General features: G+C 50.7%; 6 protein-coding genes across 6 annotated transcripts; 3 read left to right on the top strand and 3 right to left on the bottom strand.

Moving 5' to 3' along the window:
* Positions 1 to 428: 428 nt before the first annotated feature.
* On the top strand, positions 429 to 2,507 carry GL50803_00d16501 (VSP with INR; the record flags this gene model as incomplete). The annotated part of the gene is made up of 1 exon (XM_038046452.1): positions 429 to 2,507. The coding sequence occupies one exon, from the start codon at positions 429 to 431 to the stop codon at positions 2,505 to 2,507; it is 2,079 nt and encodes a 692-aa protein (XP_037901922.1).
* Positions 2,508 to 5,033: 2,526 nt separating this feature from the next.
* GL50803_0016501 (VSP with INR) lies at positions 5,034 to 7,112 on the bottom strand (the record flags this gene model as incomplete). The annotated part of the gene is made up of 1 exon (XM_001708230.1): positions 5,034 to 7,112. The coding sequence occupies one exon, from the start codon at positions 7,110 to 7,112 to the stop codon at positions 5,034 to 5,036; it is 2,079 nt and encodes a 692-aa protein (XP_001708282.1).
* Positions 7,113 to 12,786: 5,674 nt separating this feature from the next.
* Positions 12,787 to 15,327, bottom strand: GL50803_009948 (uncharacterized protein; the record flags this gene model as incomplete). Its single annotated transcript, XM_001708239.1, has 1 exon — positions 12,787 to 15,327. The coding sequence occupies one exon, from the start codon at positions 15,325 to 15,327 to the stop codon at positions 12,787 to 12,789; it is 2,541 nt and encodes an 846-aa protein (XP_001708291.1).
* Positions 15,328 to 15,614: 287 nt separating this feature from the next.
* GL50803_0015084 (uncharacterized protein) lies at positions 15,615 to 19,301 on the top strand (the record flags this gene model as incomplete). Its single annotated transcript, XM_001708241.1, has 1 exon — positions 15,615 to 19,301. The coding sequence occupies one exon, from the start codon at positions 15,615 to 15,617 to the stop codon at positions 19,299 to 19,301; it is 3,687 nt and encodes a 1,228-aa protein (XP_001708293.1).
* On the top strand, positions 19,302 to 20,003 carry GL50803_009952 (uncharacterized protein; the record flags this gene model as incomplete). The annotated part of the gene is made up of 1 exon (XM_001708242.1): positions 19,302 to 20,003. One exon carries the CDS (start codon positions 19,302 to 19,304, stop codon positions 20,001 to 20,003), a length of 702 nt encoding a protein of 233 aa, XP_001708294.1.
* On the bottom strand, positions 19,998 to 21,071 carry GL50803_0015085 (uncharacterized protein; the record flags this gene model as incomplete). The annotated part of the gene is made up of 1 exon (XM_001708244.1): positions 19,998 to 21,071. The coding sequence occupies one exon, from the start codon at positions 21,069 to 21,071 to the stop codon at positions 19,998 to 20,000; it is 1,074 nt and encodes a 357-aa protein (XP_001708296.1).
* Between the last annotated feature and the right edge of the window lie 60 nt (positions 21,072 to 21,131).

The following is a 21,131-nucleotide window of genomic DNA, read 5'->3' as shown; positions in this document are numbered from 1 at the left end:
AGACCTGCCACAAGAGGCCGGGTTCCCTCGATTCTGCAGGAGGCAGGTACACAGGGTTGCGTCGCTGTCTGTTTCTGGACTTTTTATCTATGCCTACACAGTGGAATGATAAGTTTTTAGTCAAACTACGTTAGAAAGTCCCTATAGGTGTAAGCTATATACGCTACATTAAAGTACACATGATAGATACATTTATTACTTAAATGAGTGCATGTGCTTTCCTTTTGCAGACGAATTTCCAGTAATTCTATGACATGTTAACAGAAGAGACAATCATCATTCAATCTAAAGTTAACTTCACATTATGTTTCATTCCTCATATATTGCCAATTACATGTGCTGATTTCTATGAGCTGGATGTCTTTTGAAGATATGCAGCACTGACTCACAGCTCTACATAGATCGTTACTTGGCTACTCTTAGTCTCAATGTTTGATAAACTCATTTTTGCGAGCTTGGCTTTACAATTAACTTGGGCAACACAAGTAAAGCGGATGGTGAGGTCTGCCACATGTGATTCAACTACCAGTGGATCAACCAAATGTGCAGCAGAAAAGTGCAATGTATGGATTGGAGGAAAGGATTATTGCTCGCAATGCTCTACTGATGCTGAGCTTCTTATTGATGGAGGATGTGCCCCAACTACTTCAGACCTAGCCAAAAAGTGTATAAGTGATAACAAAGGTAAATGCAGTTCCTGCGGAGATGGCTACTTTCTTCACAAAGGTGGGTGCTACAAATTTGGTACTGCACCAGGAAATGCCGTGTGTACTGAACCATCTGCACCCGGAGATTCTCTTCCCGCAGGGGTGTGCACAACTTGTGGATCAGGGTACTTTAAGAATCCAGCAGAAAGCGCGGCAAGCACACCGCCATGTATTGCTTGCAATGACACAGCTGGCAATAGCGGAAACACTGGACTCGTTGGATGCGGTACTTGTGACCCTCCTGTTTCTGGACAAGCAACATGCACATCATGTCTAGATGGATTTTTTGGAATAGGTGAGGGCACTGTTACTTGCACTGAATGCACAGGAGAATGCAAAACATGTAAGGGTGGTGCAGACCAATGTACATCTTGTAAAACATCATCAAAATACTTGAAAATTACAGACTCCGTCGCTGAAACCGGCGAATGTATTGATCAAGGACAATGTACAGAGACTCATTTCGCTATGGTAGATGGTGGTATAAATATGTGCTATCTCTGTAATACTACTGATAAAGGTGGGAAAGTTGGATGCAGAACATGCACAAAAAGTGGTACAGTAACATGCAAGACGTGTCTTGATGGATTCTTTGGTACTACTGATTGTGTAGCGTGCCATGAAGACTGCTTGACATGCAAAATCGAAGCAGCAAAATGTACTTCTTGTAAGGCAGATACTAAGCCATACTTTAAGGAAGGAGCTGATAATGATCAAACAGGCACATGTGTTGATGAAGTCGAATGCAAAGGAGATCACTTTTCTACAATTGACACTAGTAACAGTGATAAGAAAATATGCGTTCCTTGCAGTAAGACTGACAAGGGTGGTATCACTAATTGTAAGACGTGTGCTTTTAAGGTATCTTCTACTGAAGAAAGACCGGCGATCACCTGCACCGAGTGCACCACAAACAACCTGAGCCCCTTGAAGGACGAGTGCATGGCGGCCTGTCCCGCCGGCACATATGCTAATAATAAAGTGTGCGCCTCCTGCCACTCGTCGTGCGCCGGTTGCCAGACCGACGACAGGGAGACCTCCTGCACGGCCTGCTATCCCGGATATTCCCTTCTGTATGAGCCCAACGGAGCAACTGGGAGGTGCGTTAAGGAGTGCACTGGTGCGTTCATTACCAACTGTGCGGACGGGCAGTGCACGGCTGACGTGGGGGGTGCGAAGTACTGTGCCCAGTGCAAGGACGGGTACGCCCCGATCGACGGAATTTGTACAACGATGGCAGCTGCCGGAAGAGATGCGAGCGTATGCACGGCGGCAGGCGGGAAGTGTACGGCGTGTACAGGAGATTACGCCCTCGTCTCGGGTGGATGCTACGGTATTCAGAAACTTCCTGGGAAGGCTATCTGCATAGCAGCTAACAATGGAGAGTGCACTACTTGCGCGAACGGACAACAGCCCAGTGGAAAGGTCTGTCCGACATGTCCAGCTGGCTGCTCAAAATGTACAGGAAGTGCTCCTTCACAGCAGTGTTCGGAGTGCTTCCCAGGATACTACAAGTCCGGGGATAAGTGCGTAAAGTGTGACAAGGATAGTGAAAATATTAAGGGTGTGCCAAACTGTGTGAGCTGCAAGGAGCCAGCCAATTCTTCCGGGGCTGTTACTTGCTATTTGACACAACAAAAGACTGACGATGGCACCGGCGGAGACACTGGAGGAGACAGTATGAACAAGAGCGGCCTCAGCACTGGCGCCATCGCGGGGATCTCCGTCGCAGTCATCGTCGTCGTCGGAGGGCTCGTCGGCTTCCTCTGCTGGTGGTTTATCTGCCGTGGAAAGGCGTAGACTTAGGTAGTAAACACGTCACTGTATATGGCTTATTACACTATGCTGCTGGGGCTATCTGAGGATCGCCCAGAGATCGTGTGGGTGGGCTCGCTCCTTCCTGGCCAGTTCAGAGACGAGGGTTGGCTGTGGATGATATAACGAGAGAGTCCTCTCCAGTGATATATTCAGAGTCTGGGCATTCCTCTACCGCTCTATGGGGGTGTGCTCAGTCTGGGTGTGCGCGTCGGTCTGCCTAGGGGTCAACTTATTTGCCCATCTGTGTCGTCCACCAGTGGCGCCTCTCCTTGGTCTTCCTTCGTGGTGGGTGAAGCTCTGGTCGCTGTATTTTTTAGATGCTCCTGTCTGTCAGGGGCTGCCATCGGGCTCTCCGCTGGCTGGGCCCCGCGGTGTCCGGGCAGCTGTGGCTCGAGTCAGGGCTCCCACGGTCGCGGTCACGCAGGTCTCAGTGGGTCAGCTGGTGGGTGAGGCGGGGTTGATGGGTGAGGCTGGAGGGCTCTGGTGGGGGCTGAGGTGGTGGGTGTTCGTATGTGTCTCTGACCTCTCGGTGGGCCATTGGGGTGGGTGATCTCCGCTCTGTTTGCTAGGGTGATTGTGTCTGATCCTCAGCCTTCGTTGCACTCCCGAGACAGAGGCACCGACGATCGTGTCGTGTCCCCTGACTGATCGCCTCCCTTGGCCCCTGCATGTCTCGGGCAGTACTGCTACTCTGTCTGGCTGGTGCGTGAGGGGTGAGGCAGGCCATCGCAGCCCCTCCTGCTACTCGCTGATGCTCTGTGCGGGTCTGCTGGGCCCCTGGCATGCCCTGTCCAGTGCCTCGACGGTAGTTCACCTCGGCCAGCAGGGGTGTGGATGGCCCTGTGGGTGGGATGGGGTTCTCTCAGGCCTCTAGTGTGATGGCCCAGAAGACTGGCATGGTGAGGCACCGGTGGCTGCACTGTCCCCATGGTCAGCTGTGCTGCTCCTGGTGGGCTCTCGTTGTGGAGCGCTGTGTATCATCCGTAGGCAGAGGTGAGCCCCCTTGGTCTCAAGATGCTCACAGCAGAGAGGAACACGCCGAGGGTCACCCATACCTCACCTGCTGTGCCTGTTCAGGAGTTCCCGATGTGGTCTATCAGGACCTTGACCCCTCCTCGTGGCTCTGATGACCCCTCGGGGAGAGCCGGGGTGTCCTATGCCGAGGGAGGTGTGCACCTTCCTGCATGAGCTGGGACCCACTGCACTGCCCTCAAGGAGGTCTGCTATGAGAGGCAGTGAATGATCGACAGCCCCAGAGTGCAGTGGAGGGTGCTCGTGGTCGCCTCTGATCGGGCATCGCCTGCTGGACAGCCGGGCCTCTTGTGAGTGTCTGAAGGCCTCCTCACTCCTCTGGCTGCTGCCCCCTCGGGTCATAGGTGGAGGCCAGCAGAGTTTCGGTGAGCCTGGTGCCTGCCTGGGTGTCATGGGGGGCTGGCAGCTATCAAGGCTCTGCCACTGCTCACCTGCCTGGAGTGTGCCTCCTCTGGGTCTGCTCTGCTGTAGTGTTTGAGTCCTCTGGGGTTTCTATCATACCCTGATTGTGAGGGTGACCCCACCTGGCCCTCTGATGCCCCTGTGGATGAGCATAGCAATGTGTCTGGCTGGGGATCTCTAGTGCCCGTGTCTGTTGCTGCCTCTTGGGTAGTTGCCTGGGCCTCTCGTATGGGGGCACAGTCTGTCCGTGTGTGGATGGTCCTCCTGCACTCTGGTCCATCTGTGTTCACTGCCACTCAGCCTCGAGAGCAGATCAGTGCCAGTCACCAGGGCTGCTGTCAGAGGGAGTCGTCTGCCACTACCATCGCTCGAGCAGCCCATGCAGATCAGGCTGGTTGCTGTGCACCCTCATGGCAGGGCTGCCTGACTCCCCTTGGTCTCCTCTCTGTCCCGGTGTGCACGGCTCCTGAGTGTTGTCTGGGTGGAGGGCACTCACAGACCACGAGCACACAGAGGGGTGAGTCACAAAGGGATAGCCCCCAGTCACCACAGCTGCGATCACCCCACTCACCAAGTGGTCAAGGGCACATACAACACCCTCCATCCGGTCCCCTCCAGCTGACCCACTGAGACCTGCGTGACCGCGGCTGTAGGACCACTGTCCGGGACACAGCCGGACGGACACCGCGGGGCCCAGCCAGCGGAGAGCCCGATGGCAGCCCCTGACAGACAGGAGCATCTAAAAAATACAGCGACCAGAGCTTCACCCACCACGAAGGAAGACCAAGGAGAGGCGCCACTGGTGGACGACACAGATGGGCAAATAAGTTGACCCCTAGGCAGACCGACGCGCACACCCAGACTGAGCACACCCCCATAGAGCGGTAGAGGAATGCCCAGACTCTGAATATATCACTGGAGAGGACTCTCTCGTTATATCATCCACAGCCAACCCTCGTCTCTGAACTGGCCAGGAAGGAGCGAGCCCACCCACACGATCTCTGGGCGATCCTCAGATAGCCCCAGCAGCATAGTGTAATAAGCCATATACAGTGACGTGTTTACTACCTAAGTCTACGCCTTTCCACGGCAGATAAACCACCAGCAGAGGAAGCCGACGAGCCCTCCGACGACGACGATGACTGCGACGGAGATCCCCGCGATGGCGCCAGTGCTGAGGCCGCTCTTGTTCATACTGTCTCCTCCAGTGTCTCCGCCGGTGCCATCGTCAGTCTTTTGTTGTGTCAAATAGCAAGTAACAGCCCCGGAAGAATTGGCTGGCTCCTTGCAGCTCACACAGTTTGGCACACCCTTAATATTTTCACTATCCTTGTCACACTTTACGCACTTATCCCCGGACTTGTAGTATCCTGGGAAGCACTCCGAACACTGCTGTGAAGGAGCACTTCCTGTACATTTTGAGCAGCCAGCTGGACATGTCGGACAGACCTTTCCACTGGGCTGTTGTCCGTTCGCGCAAGTAGTGCACTCTCCATTGTTAGCTGCTATGCAGATAGCCTTCCCAGGAAGTTTCTGAATACCGTAGCATCCACCCGAGACGAGGGCGTAATCTCCTGTACACGCCGTACACTTCCCGCCTGCCGCCGTGCATACGCTCGCATCTCTTCCGGCAGCTGCCATCGTTGTACAAATTCCGTCGATCGGGGCGTACCCGTCCTTGCACTGGGCACAGTACTTCGCACCCCCCACGTCAGCCGTGCACTGCCCGTCCGCACAGTTGGTAATGAACGCACCAGTGCACTCCTTAACGCACCTCCCAGTTGCTCCGTTGGGCTCATACAGAAGGGAATATCCGGGATAGCAGGCCGTGCAGGAGGTCTCCCTGTCGTCGGTCTGGCAACCGGCGCACGACGAGTGGCAGGAGGCGCACACTTTATTATTAGCATATGTGCCGGCGGGACAGGCCGCCATGCACTCGTCCTTCAAGGGGCTCAGGTTGTTTGTGGTGCACTCGGTGCAGGTGATCGCCGGTCTTTCTTCAGTAGAAGATACCTTAAAAGCACACGTCTTACAATTAGTGATACCACCCTTGTCAGTCTTACTGCAAGGAACGCATATTTTCTTATCACTGTTACTAGTGTCAATTGTAGAAAAGTGATCTCCTTTGCATTCGACTTCATCAACACATGTGCCTGTTTGATCATTATCAGCTCCTTCCTTAAAGTATGGCTTAGTATCTGCCTTACAAGAAGTACATTTTGCTGCTTCGATTTTGCATGTCAAGCAGTCTTCATGGCACGCTACACAATCAGTAGTACCAAAGAATCCATCAAGACACGTCTTGCATGTTACTGTACCACTTTTTGTGCATGTTCTGCATCCAACTTTCCCACCTTTATCAGTAGTATTACAGAGATAGCACATATTTATACCACCATCTACCATAGCGAAATGAGTCTCTGTACATTGTCCTTGATCAATACATTCGCCGGTTTCAGCGACGGAGTCTGTAATTTTCAAGTATTTTGATGATGTTTTACAAGATGTACATTGGTCTGCACCACCCTTACATGTTTTGCATTCTCCTGTGCATTCAGTGCAAGTAACAGTGCCCTCACCTATTCCAAAAAATCCATCTAGACATGATGTGCATGTTGCTTGTCCAGAAACAGGAGGGTCACAAGTACCGCATCCAACGAGTCCAGTGTTTCCGCTATTGCCAGCTGTGTCATTGCAAGCAATACATGGCGGTGTGCTTGCCGCGCTTTCTGCTGGATTCTTAAAGTACCCTGATCCACAAGTTGTGCACACCCCTGCGGGAAGAGAATCTCCGGGTGCAGATGGTTCAGTACACACGGCATTTCCTGGTGCAGTACCAAATTTGTAGCACCCACCTTTGTGAAGAAAGTAGCCATCTCCGCAGGAACTGCATTTACCTTTGTTATCACTTATACACTTTTTGGCTAGGTCTGAAGTAGTTGGGGCACATCCTCCATCAATAAGAAGCTCAGCATCAGTAGAGCATTGCGAGCAATAATCCTTTCCTCCAATCCATACATTGCACTTTTCTGCTGCACATTTGGTTGATCCACTGGTAGTTGAATCACATGTGGCAGACCTCACCATCCGCTTTACTTGTGTTGCCCAAGTTAATTGTAAAGCCAAGCTCGCAAAAATGAGTTTATCAAACATTGAGACTAAGAGTAGCCAAGTAACGATCTATGTAGAGCTGTGAGTCAGTGCTGCATATCTTCAAAAGACATCCAGCTCATAGAAATCAGCACATGTAATTGGCAATATATGAGGAATGAAACATAATGTGAAGTTAACTTTAGATTGAATGATGATTGTCTCTTCTGTTAACATGTCATAGAATTACTGGAAATTCGTCTGCAAAAGGAAAGCACATGCACTCATTTAAGTAATAAATGTATCTATCATGTGTACTTTAATGTAGCGTATATAGCTTACACCTATAGGGACTTTCTAACGTAGTTTGACTAAAAACTTATCATTCCACTGTGTAGGCATAGATAAAAAGTCCAGAAACAGACAGCGACGCAACCCTGTGTACCTGCCTCCTGCAGAATCGAGGGAACCCGGCCTCTTGTGGCAGGTCTGCCACTAGTTCCTCTCCCAGTACCTCTGCACCCCTGAAGAGCCAGCCCCTGTGCCCTCTCTGTGCGGGTCTGGCCCATGCACCGATGCCCATACAGCATCCCTATCCCTTGGTCACGCCTGTTGCCCGACTACCTGGTGAAGGACACTCGTAGGTGGATCTTTGCGGGGCCTGGGAAGATCACAAGGTCCGTGAATGCGCGAATCGGTATTGACTAGCGTGTATAATGCTTCCACCTGGTGGGCACACAGGCTCCAGTTCTAACCCTTTGCAGTGAATATTATCAAGATCCCGTAGTGCATGAAAGGTACCAGATGGAGTTCGAAGGCGTAGGTCGGTTCTCTCAACTTGAACAAGGAGGAAACGCTGCTCAAACTGTGTGTCTTCTGGGCCAGCTGAATGAGAACTCCACTACTACTCCCAAATCACCCCGATGCTATCGCTAATGGGAGCATCTGTGTGTGCGGGACGACAAAGACTCTCCGTATCAAGCTGTCGTCAATGAGAAGGAATAGGAGCTCGAGGTGTCTATGCTGGTCCGCCAGGTGTTGGCCAGGCTCATGATCCGGCGCTCCTTTGGCCTCATGCAAGTATTAGGGCGGTCAGGCTCCCACCTGCTAATAAGGAATCGAGCAGCGCTCGCTTGTCACCTCCAGCCCGATCTGTAGCTGGCCTGGACAAATGGGCACTCAGTACAGGCATTCTGTCCCTTGCACTGCAAACCGCGCCACACGGTATAGAGTGTAGTGTAGTTCGATGCCCCTCTCTCCCTGCACAGTGCAAGGAGGACCGGCTCTCTCCCGTCGTGCATGGGAGCATGATAAGGCTCAGCTAACGGCACCACACCCTATGCCAGATCTCTATTATAGCTCCACCAGAGGCCAAAGCGCCGACGTCCACGAGCCAGTGTGAAAAGTAGAAGGTCCAGTCACACGCACCTGGACAGCAAGAGATACCGCAAGGACATATCTCGGATACGATCCAGGCAAGGGCCTTGTAGAAGGCCTGCCTATGTTAGTGGCTAGAGGGTCACATGAATGAACAGCCGTTGTGGTCCATTAGTCACTGTCCTTGTGTCGTAAGGACACCCACCGATGCCCATCACCATGAACCAAGCGAATGCTATGCCTACCCATAGAGCCTGAGTGGTGTGCATTGTAGATTGCTGATGAGCTTGGATCCGCTCCGCCGGTCATACCTTGCCAGGCTGGTTTCCTTACCCAGCCATTATTGCAGCTTCCATCCGGTAGATGAGAAGCCGGTGATCGCTTCTGGTGTGATGGATCTAGCCCCTGCTGCAGTGGCCTCGCTCCAGAGTAGGTTTTAGCACAGCCACCCGAGAGTTGATAGTCCTGCCACCTGACCGATCGGACCCAGAGCGTGCTATAGAACTAGTCATAAGGTTGTGGAGTCGAGCACACTCTATGGGCCGGTGAGGACAGATGGCACTGCTGGGCCAGGCCGTGCTGACCCTGCCACTCCGGTTGGTGCTAGCTATGGCCTAGTAGAGACTCGAAGATAAAGGTGATCAGCTGCTGCCAAAGATGTGTCCCCCACATGGATTTCCGATGAAAGTGGCTACCCTGTGACCGATTGAGATACGTTGTGGCTGTTGACTGTGCTCGGGAACCCCCTAGAGTAGCCATGCTTCGTGGATAGCTTGGAGCACGAGCTAAGGCCTCTTGCTGGCTGGTTGGGCCAGAGTAACAGCGTTCAGCTGGTGGGCGCGCCAAGAGGACCAGCGTTGCTTATGGGTCATGCCTATGCTGAGCTGCCTGTAGTATAGTGCGAAGGGTCTGATTCCGGGTGGTCACTTGAGGTCACGAACGCTCGATGACGCGACACATGTGTGAAGCGGAGCGACGAAGGAGAACCACGTGGCGGCCTGCAGGCAGGAAGGTAAGGAAGCAGACAAGAGTGTGCCTAGTAGGCCTACTTAAGGTGGAGTAAGTCGGGGGACACTCCTCTTCGTAATAGGGGGCATCGGCCTTCGGCTGTAGAGCATGTGCTCTGAAGGATGGTGGAAGCAGATGTATAGGTGATACTGATCTGAGTACAACGGCAAGCGTTGGCGTCTGGATTGGGAGACAAGCAAGAGCGAGCGCTGAGCCACCACCTGGTTGATGGACGAGCCAAGCTTGTAACACGTGTAGCAATCCTCTGACCAAAGATGAAAAGACTGTTCAACACGGTGATACAGGGCAGTCGTGCAGATTGAGAGGTTCGATAGTGGCCCGCCTGCCACAGGAAGGCGCAGCCAGGTTCGTTTGGACAGCAGATACGCTGGCTGCTATCGGTTTGTATAGTACACATCTACAATGGAGCCCCGTGCCATGTGGGGAGAGGAGATGGACTCTTTCAGCTCCGGAATGAGCAGACTTTCAAGAACCTGTTCTGCTACAAATGCATAAAAACAAAGAGCAGCCTCCAGCTTGTCCGTAGGCCTCACGGCTTTGCCATGCTTAGAAGCCATCAGGCACTACAGATATCCCGCTACAATCTTGGTTGGCAGCTAGCCCCTCTAACGCTAGTCTTACATAGCTGGCCTGCTTATCGCCCCTGCCTCCTCTGTGTGAACCGGCTTTCTAGAAACCTCTGTGCACGGCCAACCTTCTGCACATCTAGTTAACATCCCCCTTCGGTGAAGCGTACTCCAAGGACTGAGCACTGTAAGATAAGCACAACGAAGCAAAACCCTTTGCAGTCTCGCTCAACACTGGCAACGAGCACGCAAGCACGTATAAGGGTACTTGAGGAGCGGACTGTGATCCAGACTGGTCAGTAGCTGGCCCTGTAGCACTCACCGCATAGGCCTCCGTTGCGCCGTATGCATAAGCCGTTGGTCTCCCTTGAGGACAGTGGAGCGCCTTGTGGTACTTGTCTGAGTGCACGATTATCGCCAGCAGGCGTAGGGGAGCATCTGTATGCACAGAGATCGCGGACGTGATCAAAGGCGCGCCCGCTGTAACGAGCTACCTCGCCTTGCTAATAACGATAGTCCCAATCGTGGGATTTGGCTCGCACTGAACATCATGCAGGGATGTGCCTAGTGCTCAAGAAGGCCAGCACAGCAGCTGCCAACCCGCCAGGTGCATTTGCTCTCCCATCGTGGCAAGCACAAGGGGAAATGGTCGCCGGCAAAATAGCTAAGGCGTACTGGCTAGTGTCATCGTGCACATGTGAGGACGGCTGCTCTCTTCTACGCACATAGTACACTGTCCATGTGTGCCACCGTCGTTCCGTGTGCTGTTCGTGCTTATAGTACTTGCGATATGTCAGAGGCTAGAAGACGCTTCAAAAGGCCTTTGAGCCCCTTGTCTAGCGGGCTAAGCGACGAACACAATAGGGCCTGTGCACGGAGGTGCTACTCTGGGGAGATAGCCACGATCACAGACATACCTAGTTTTTTAGCTCAGCGAGAGGCCACATGACAACGCCCCCTTCAGGGCCCGTGCCGCGAGCAAGGGACGTATCTAGCCGGGCAGGAGCAACGCACGGCGGTCTCCTTCCCCGCTGTACCGCCTGCTAGCAAATAACCGTGTTCTAGAGAGATGGCTGGACAGCACCCATGGGTTGTTCGCACACGTTTCCACGATTGTCTGCTCTCCTGTCCGGCCACAGGAGGGTGCGGTCTCAGGTGTATCCATGGGGAAGCATTCACCTCTGATGGGAATGGATTGGTCGCTTTCCCAGCTTCAGCCAACCAAGTAGTCCTGTCTTCAAGGTATACCGGTAAACCTTGTCTAGCACATACACCAGTGCGGTATTCAGAGGCCATAAAACGCTGCGCTCAACGTGCCTATCAAGCTTAACGTGGTTACGTCCAGTCGTCCCGTCAGTGGGCCACGCCGCTTCCTAGCTAGCAGAGAGCTATGCATCACCCTCCACAAGCTTCTCTCCCAGCTGCCGCTCGTTCTGTGGCCCTAGCATTCTGGCCTTGCTCAAGCTCGTGCCTCTTCCACCCGCTACGCTGTAGGAAGAGATGCAAGCTCTCGGTTCACAGGGTGCTCATAGGCGTAACTCCACAGCCTAGCATATGCAGCAGTAGTTTGCATCCTCTTGAACTGCACTATGTCTGCCGTACTTATTGTAGTGAGCCACGTGCTTATCAGCTCTTCCATCTCTCCTGCCTTAGACGCATCAGGTAGACCCAGCAGTGTCCTGGCCCTTTCCTTTATTGATACACTCACAAGAGTCGCTCATAGACGCCTGTCTTCTAACTTTGATGCCTCTGTACACGGTTCGTGGCCTCCACGACTAGTCACACATTCTCCGGTATCTGCCATTTCTGGAGGAGGTCTACTGACTAGGAACACCACTTACACCATTTGAGCATCACAAGCAGCAGACGCTAGATCCTTCGCTCACTGCTACGCCGCATTCAATGACTCCCTACAAGTGACCTGTTACTAATTATACTTACTGGTGTTAGATACATGACAGCATAAGCACACGCTGTAGCGGTCGGTGCTCTCTGTTTGCTTTTGAGATCCAAGTCTCTATCGATATGGTACTTGTCCCGCTTGCATTGTTGGCATTTGCACGCCTGGGTCTGTCAAGACCGCTGTGGTAATGAGACAGTGCCTCGTCTTTGTGTATTGAATGACTCCGGTAGACCATATGAAAGGCTGTTCGGCTGTTTCTGGCTAAGCCTGATGGTATCTTCTTTGCATGCCAAATAACGGGCATCACACGGCTCCACAAGAGAGATGCCTGCTCGTCATCCTACTGCAGATCCAAAAGCACTCTCCGACTAGCAGCCCTCTTTAGCATTTGCTTGATGTAGCTAAGAGAAGTCTCCGTGCTTCTGTTCCTCGATGCGCTTACACTGCTTCTCCCATAAAGCATTTCTTGAGGGTTACATACGCATTCACTATCTTATATACAGGATGAACGCGAACGGCCAAGTGGTTTGGCCAAGGATAGAACAGCTAACGAGTGATCAACTCGCCCACTTGCATTCTTCCCATACGCTGGAGTTGTAACAGCTTCAACTCGACTACTTTGTAGTCTAACCATCAACTCCGGGTGGCTCAAATTCAAGCACAACCACACACCCCACTGGCAAAGTCCTAATTCTCAGCAAGCTATTGGGTGGTGTTACAATGACATAACTATCCAAATTAGATTCAGCCTTCTTGGCTTCTGTCTACGCCAGTGTTACTAGAGTATCTTTGAAGGAAGGGTCCTTTCACCTGCATCTGAGACCCTCTCTTCGGCCTTTCTCAGTATAAGATATGGGTTTCTCTACTCCTTGAATGCTCCCCCAAGAAAGGCGGCAGCTAGCACACATAGGCCTGTCACAGTAGCAGCTAGCAAGCGGGGTCTGTATCGAGCCTCAGAGGACACGTCGCCTTCTTCATCAGGCAAACCCCCGTCCTCTTCTGGTGAATATGTGACCCTGATGCTGTTTGAGACAAACACATCTTCGCGAAGTGTGGTACGGTCGAGCTCCGTAATCCCAGACGGGACAAAGAGAAGCCTCCCTTGGCCGCTGAATGCTTCCTGTTCGACTAGCCCTGTTAGCGTCAAACCAAACTCTTTTCCGTTAACCTTCGGGCCTGTACAACTGAACTGTATATCTGTGGCAATCGTAACAGGAGTTTGAGGTGCGCTTCTCCAAGCAGTCTGCGTTCCACTCAGATAAAACAGGGTATACCTTTTTGTGACAGGATGCACTGTGCAAGTGTAGTACAGAGTGTTTGAAGAAGAAGCTGTGCGCCGCTTGTAGCCAAGCGTACGCATCATCCTCTCCATAACGGTCTCTGCGTTTTCTTCTGGATTCGTTCTAAAGGCAATGCTACTAGGCCATGCAATAGTAAGGTGAGACTCGATCCCAAAGATCACTATGTCAATGTACTCGATGAAGATGGACTGATGGTATCCTACGTCAAGGATGTTAATAGTCCAGTCTCCAACGGAGTTCTCTCCGTAGAACAGGTAGGAGTAGAAAAACACACCCTCAATATCTTCTGTCGTCACAGAATCTGGCTGGATCATCGTGCCTCTGGTTCCCTCTGGCGATTGCACCAGTATACTCAGCTCCTTTAGATTCGACCCGTTTGAAGCAACAACTCGGAGTCCTATTTTCTCTATGCGCTTATTTTGCACGACAGATAGCTTCTTCTGGAGGGTGATCCGATCAGGGATGTAACGATCGATTGCTATTCGATGGACTCCACACTTTTCCGCACACTCCCCACCATCATCAATAATCACCCCTGTGCAGCCCAGGAATTTCTTACAAGAGTTACCACATCGCTCTTCCCAAGCCTGACGGCTCATGTAGTCTTTTTCTGAACCATATATGTGACGAAGCGCCTTAACATAAGAGAGGGAGGCATTCACATCCACCAGTCCAAACCCGTATGTATTCGAGAAGAGGTATCCAGCAGCGTTTCTTTTCCAGTCGTTTGCGTCGCCGAGGTATGATGAGTTAAGCCCTAGCTCTGTGTGTCTCCCTGTCTCGGCGATCACGTTAAGCAAATCAGAAAAGCTCATCTGATACCCTAGAGCTGCAAACGCATCGGCCACTAGTGCAAGTGCAGCTGCTCCAATAGATAGGGCGGACCCAGGCCCATATGCGACGGGGGCAACAACGTCATCAAATCCAAAGGCGACCAATGGCGCGTCTTCTGTTCCAGACGGGGTGCTGAATAGGATATTCGCTCCGATTCTGGAGCTAGGATAGGTGACAGTGAGTACTGTGTTAGCCTCTCCATGAGATTGCTGGATGACGCTTTGTACATACACAGCTACGGAGGATTGCAAATAATTTAACAGATTGACGTCTTCTTCGCCTACACCTGTACTAAAAATAGGGATGAAATCGCCGTTGCAAGAGTCTTTAACATCTGATGCTGCCATTACATCTCTGAGAAGAGGAACCAAAGACTCCAAGAGAGAGTTCTTAGCCCTTAGATGAGCAGCGAATGGAATCTCATACATACAAACTAATAGGTTCATGAAGCGGGATGATGCGCCCTTTATGCTATATCCTTCCAAGACATCAATAAACGATGCTTCGTACTCTGAGCTAGCAACCATCCCAGAAGATGTCTCCGAATCAACCAGTTTAGGTCTGAACACCGTTCTCTCAATGACCTGAGCGTTTCTCGCTACCCCACTGGTGCCTCCAGACATGTGGGCTGCAGCAAGGGTTAACGCAATTGTCCCGGGTGCATCCTCAGTAAAGAGAGATGCATTAAAGCCGCCACAGTTTATGGAATATTCTTCGTTGAGAGTTAGTTGGGTGCATGTCCTAGAAATCCCTGAGTTCAGAAACGAAAGCTTAATTCGTCGGCCGGTGACATCAGGATGAATTAACGTAAGGTTATCAGATCGAAAGATGTTTATAAGGTGAAGATGATCTAGTGGTTCTGCGTCCTCTGTTTGGTCATTAATATGATAAAGGAGAGTTGTTGTATCGAAAAAGTCGTCACAATAAACTTTATTGACAGCAGCTTGGCTTCGAAGATGTTGTAAGTATTGCTCTTTTAAACTCTTTTCAAGTTCGGGATGAGCCTGGAGCTCGTCAGCTATTTCGTGATAACAATCAAAAACCTTCAAGTCCAAAACCCCAAGATCTCGTACAAAATTTGGATCAAGTGTCGTGGAGTCCAACTGATACCCCTCCCGTAATTCTAAAAGGCAGAGCTCTCCTCTTTCAGAAGTTGTCAAGATAGATATAACAAGTAGCAACAACAATAACATGTGGCTCGATAGCTTTTTGTATCTGCTTTTGTTCTCTACAGTAAACAGCCGCTGATACCTACGTATATTCAACATCTAACAAATAGAGATCATCAGGATTAGTGATTGGAATTACTTAACTCGAACAAGATAGTATATGGTCCTTCATCTTCAGGCCGTTGTATAGACATGCGAGAATTTGTTCAAGGCTATAGAGCTCTAAATGTTAGAAAGACCATGACTGTTAGAATTCAACCAGTCCTAGACAGAGCTAAAGCCAATGCTGTTCTTAATTTGGTATTCTAGAGAGTCATGGCTCCATTCAAATAGGGAGGAGACAACTGAGCGCAGAATCAAAAAGCTGAGTCTCAGGTAAGAAACACATGGGCCCACAAAGTGGTTTCCATGATACCTTAGTGCCTGCAGCACCGATGCATAGCCCTACAAATCACGGGATGGCGCTAGGTGACTCTACTTTACCAAGCAATGAAACAGAACCCAGCAGTCTGATTTATGTTCCTTTATTTGGTCTTAAGTACGCACAGCAGTTCATGTACAGCAGTGGCTTCGATTCTAGTCATCGAGTGCGGCTGAATTTTGACGATCCTAGGGGTTGTTTGCCTAAGGGAGTGAATATTTTTTCGTCAGACCCGTGCTTAGACGGCCATGCTTACAGGCGCTGCCTTTCTGGATTTTTGACTGCCGAGTTATCATGTTCACCGCCTCTTTTTCTGGAGCTTCTGGAAGAAAAAGCGGCTAATGAGGACTCGGAATCGTCAGAGGAGGACATTTCCGATGCAGCATTCATTCGGCGTCATGTGATAATGGAAGCGCTCGAGCGGATACATGAGCACAGTGCTGCACACTCCTTATCGTCAAGAGTGCATGCGCCGGTTTCTTGTCTTGCAACTCATATGGACGACACGTGGCTTAACGCTTCAGTTTTTTCCGCAATTGAGGATGCCTTGTCTCTAAGTAGTGAGGAGCTTTCTCAAGATAGAACGACATACTATTATGAGCACAGTACATCGGCAAGTGCATTTCTTCTCTCTGGAAAGTTTGTAAGGCTTTTGAGTCCTCAAATAGAAACGCGATTCTGCCATTTTGACTTTGTCTTGCCAGATCCTAGCACTCGCAGAGTGATGGTCACAATCTACCCTGAACCAGAATACTTTGCTCGTTATGCTAGCGATATTTATGTCATAGCTGATGACATCTCTGAGCACAAGGCGTATGGCGCTTTGTCAAGGGTCCAACGGGAAGAACATGCAAAGGAAGGAGCAGAGCAATACGGCTCTAAGAGGTCTAGGAATTACACTCAGGATATGGAAGCCTGCGACACCGTTCGAAACTATGCCTCCCACCGACTGCTTACCTCGACGATGTTTACTTACGTCCACTCAGCATACGAGCACTGGCTCGATGTTATCGAAAAGCTTTTCATGGGACCCTGGTCCAAGTCTGCTAGTTTTCTACGACTTTGTTCACAATTTATAGAGTGCAAAGTATTTGGGTCTCTATCCCAGGAGCACTTTGCTACACCAGAAGACGTATACCTGGCCCAGTCACTAACTTGCGGGATCAGGGGGATTGTCTGTGATGTCTTCAACAGCTTTGGAGGCAATGTCACAGCATTGCCAGAACTACCAGCAAACGAGCTTTTAGGACAAATCAATGAGGCGATCAGTGCTTCAAAGAGCATGCATGATATTCTTTCTGCTGTGGATGTCTTCACAGCCAAGGATGCTCAAGGAAAAGAATCTAGCTTTGTGGAGTCTTTCCATGTAGACACAGCTAAACCCACATCAGTCTATGAGCTCGCTGAAAAAGGAGTCTATAATTTAAAAGACGCTCAACCTGGTTTCTTGGATTTAGAATCGTTGCCGGAGCAGGACCAGGTCGGTGGCCTTGAAAAGGACATCCCAAACAAACAAGTATTTTCAGCGCCAACTACACCAAGAATCTTAGAAGCTGTTGCCCAGAGGTGTATGAACGAATTTTCTGATTTGTTTTGCCACCCTCCTCTTACTACAGGTCCAGGGATGAAACTTACTGGCTTCGAAAGTAACTTTCCTCATGCGATAAGGGCTCTTATAGAGTTAAAGGGTGGAAGCCATGCATTCTACACACTTACTTCCATGGAAGAAAAGCTTCGCTATCTTATGCCACTCGTGCTAGATCGACTCTATACCTACCAGCACTTCACTACAGCTACCTTTTTTTATGATTCCCTTTTAGAACACATGCGAGCATGCACTCAGGAGACTCTTCTCCAAACTCATGATCATGTTTGCTTGGATATTCCATCTGCGCACGCATACTACAAAGCTATTTGTCAGATGATTTTGCGCTTCAATAACATTCTCCTGCGCACTTCTCAGGCACAACATAACGGACTCCTTCTTGACGGCATGGAGGCGAGATCGGTATCGTTTGTCGCGTCCTGTACTTGGCCTGAGGGCTGTGTACATGGAACCCCTTCTACTGTGTCGTTGACGATCAGGCCACTGTGTCCTTGTTACTTCTGCAATATGGTCGCTATGGATGAAACAGATCTTTGTGTAGACCGTGCATATTCAACATGCAAGGCATGCTTATGCAAGTCCGGAGGAAGCTCTATTAAAGCGCAATCTACCACCGATATGCAAGCTGGCAAGATGGACACAAAGCAAGCGTCTGCAGGGGCGACGCTATCTATAAGCTATAGAGATTTGTGTGCATCGTTTTTGGGCGAGGAAACACCCAACAGACGAGACAACCTCGTAGCTGAAGCTTCTATCTTGCGCCTTATTGGATTGGCCAAACAAAGCATGGGATCCAATGTAACACCATTGCTATCAACCGATCACATAGAAGAGGCGCTCTTGTCAAAAGAAAACGATTCAGAACATAACCTTCAATTCCTTAAGCTTTCCCTGGATGGTAATGTAGAGGGCAAGATTAGAAGCTTGGACGGCTATCTACCTCGAAGGCTCTCAATGAAGCACGCTCTCCTTATTTATCTCACACTTCTTCCAGACTGCTCCGTGCGGGCCTTTGTCTGTAGCTTTCTACAAACGCGCTTGAGGGAACGGATCGCAACCATCTTCAGCCAATCCATGGACTTGATATCTATACCCCCTAGTAAGCACCAGGTGCGCCGCAACCCAAAGCTATCTGTCGCTGAGCTGTCTTCTGATTCAGAAGATAACCATAGCAGCGCGCTATCATCATCGGGGATGGATTCCGGGCAAGGCTGGACTCAGCGTGGCTGGACGGCGGCTCCTCACAGACACACTCGGGGCAATAATCCAAGGGACGGCCTAGATGAGCTTAACTTAGGACAAACCGAGATAATAGAATACATCCCGTCGTGCATCCATAGGGTACAATCCTTGACGAGCAGCCGCGATTTTGACTTTGTTGCACAGCAAAACACTTACCAGCACACACGTCACCTCCGACGGGTACAGGCAGGTCTGCAGCGGCTACGTGACCGACTACTGGAGCACGAGCCGTTGGTCGCAAATGCCCATGCTTCAACACGGAAGCGGCGGAGGCGAGGGCGTGCATCCGGAAGGGTAATGCTTGCAGAAGACGTCCTTGCGCTGGAGGGCTTTTCTAACGATCCCTTACGGGCCATGGCCATCCAGTCAGCGGAGGCGCTCGAGGCCATCAGAGCAGAGCCCACCCTAGCCCCCGGGCCTTCTAGGGTGACACCGATGATGTGGGCTTCTCACCTCTACGGACCTAAGGTGCTCTGGGAGGCCTACCATCAGATTAACTACGGAAATCACACTGATGTGCCCCCTGTGACGCTAGAGCGGGGGCTGTGGGCTCCGTCCCGGGCCCGACTACTCCCTGCACACGGAGAGCGGCGGTACCGTACGCTGGGCTCCGTCGAGGGCCTGGCGCTGGCCGGGCACACGATCACCGTCTCGGGGCTGGGCAGCGGAGAGGCAGGCCTTGCCGAGGGGCCCGTGCAGGTCCGCTCCCAGCTCCCCGACCCGACGCACACACGCCTCGCCTTCGACGACGTCCTCGCCGCTCTTCTGGGCCTCCAGGAGGGAGGGGAGATGGAGAGGGAATAAATGTTAGCCCGTTATCTTTTAGAGCTAGGCTCTCTTAACATGGATAACTACACCGAAAGTGATGTGGAAGAAGCAAATAAGGCACTTCAATTAATGGGATATGTAGCCAAAGTGGTCAGTGAGCCCCCCAGCCATCTTGGTCCCGAGCAGCGCTTAGTTGTGCTTATTCAGCAACGAAAATATCCTATCAATATGGATGGTAGCTCCAATAATATACTACTGTCTTCGGATATTCGAAAGCTTTCATGGCTGTGCATAAAAGCCGATGTCAAAGCATTGGTCGATAAACTTCTTGACTCATTACCATCCGCCCTGCTTATCATCACTCCTGAGATAACGAACGCAGTTCTCGAATTGACGCAATCGCATTTTCTGAATGCGTCGTTTACTGGAGAGAATAATATTGTGTTACCAAACCACGAAATACTGGATAGACTCAGACACCCACACTGTTTTCCTACTCTTAGATTCTTGTTAGAAATGCAAGACTATATATTGGACAGACAACCCTTAAGGTGTAATTGCATATATTGTAATACCAACGTCGGCTTTGGAGTCGTCTGCCCTTGCGGAGCGTGTGCACACTTTGACTGCGTGCGTCAACTACTTTCTCATGACGATAATTTATCTTGTCTTGTTTGCGCGACAGCGTGGCCGGCTCCATACATTGCCTATATTCATGATGGTGTCAAATACTCATGAGACAACATCGACAGCACCACAATTGTCATCTGTGTGCTGTGCTCTTGATTGCTCTGTGGTCTGAGTTGATGCATTGGCGACGCTCAAATGCATATGGGAGGATCCAGAGTCCATTGAGGAACACCTTGCAGACGCTAGCTCTTTCATTAGTCTGCTGTTCTCTGTCTCTAAGAAGTTTAGCTTAGTAGTCTCTATCTTCGCTTCCAGCCCTTTGTTCTGCAATTCGTCCAGCTCTTTTGTCAGAGCGGCAATAATTGCCTCCTGATCTGTAATGGTGCGTTGCATATCTGACACTACAATAGCGACCTCTCTTCGCAGCTCTTCAACATTGCTGTTTATGCTTTGTAACTTCGCAGCCGTGTCTGGAACACTAAAGCCATCCTGTGTGCGATAATTCGACCACTGATTTAACAGCGTAGATAGCCGCCCTCCTAGCTCGCTATACATAGTCATTGTGTTCGCGGCCTTTTCTTGCGCTGCATCACGATCCGTGTGTAGCATGGCAACCTCATTCATAAGATTCCGGTTATCGCAACGCAGCAGCGCATTTTCATAGGAGAGACGCTCTAACTTCTTCTCTGCAGCACGAAAGGATCCCAAGAGAGTTGCATACATTTCTATTACTCCGGTAAATTGCTCTTTATAGGCGCTTTCGAGTGCTTCGGCCACCTTTGCTCTAGCGGTCAGGTACGCCTCAGTAGATAGAAGCCGGCTCAGGAGAGTGCTTTCTAATGTGCACAGTGTAGCCTCGCGTGCGTCCACTTCTTCCTTTTGGGCAGTAAGGGCAGAAATGGTATCCTTGGCCCGAGATGCCAGCTCATTGAATAACCGATAGTCTGCAGCTAGTTGTTGTGCATTCTCTTCTATCCTTTCATTGGTGCGGGCATCTACCTCGAGTACATGACGACGCAGGCACGATATTGCCGTATACATATCTTCAATGGTTGCAAGATCAGTCCCCAGTGTATACTTGTCCAAATGAACTGGCTCCATGTAAGCGTTAATTTTCTCGTGGAGCAAGCGTGCTACCTCGCGTCTCAGTACATCTATCTCATTTGGGGCAGCCATGTTGAGGCCAAAGACTAAAGATTGCACGGATAAGGTTTTTAAAACTTGGGATAGGTAACG

Source organism: Giardia intestinalis, chromosome 4 (assembly GCF_000002435.2).
Source record: "Giardia intestinalis strain WB C6 chromosome 4, whole genome shotgun sequence".
NCBI lineage: Eukaryota > Fornicata > Diplomonadida > Hexamitidae > Giardia > Giardia duodenalis.
This window is presented reverse-complemented; position numbering and strand designations above follow the sequence as displayed.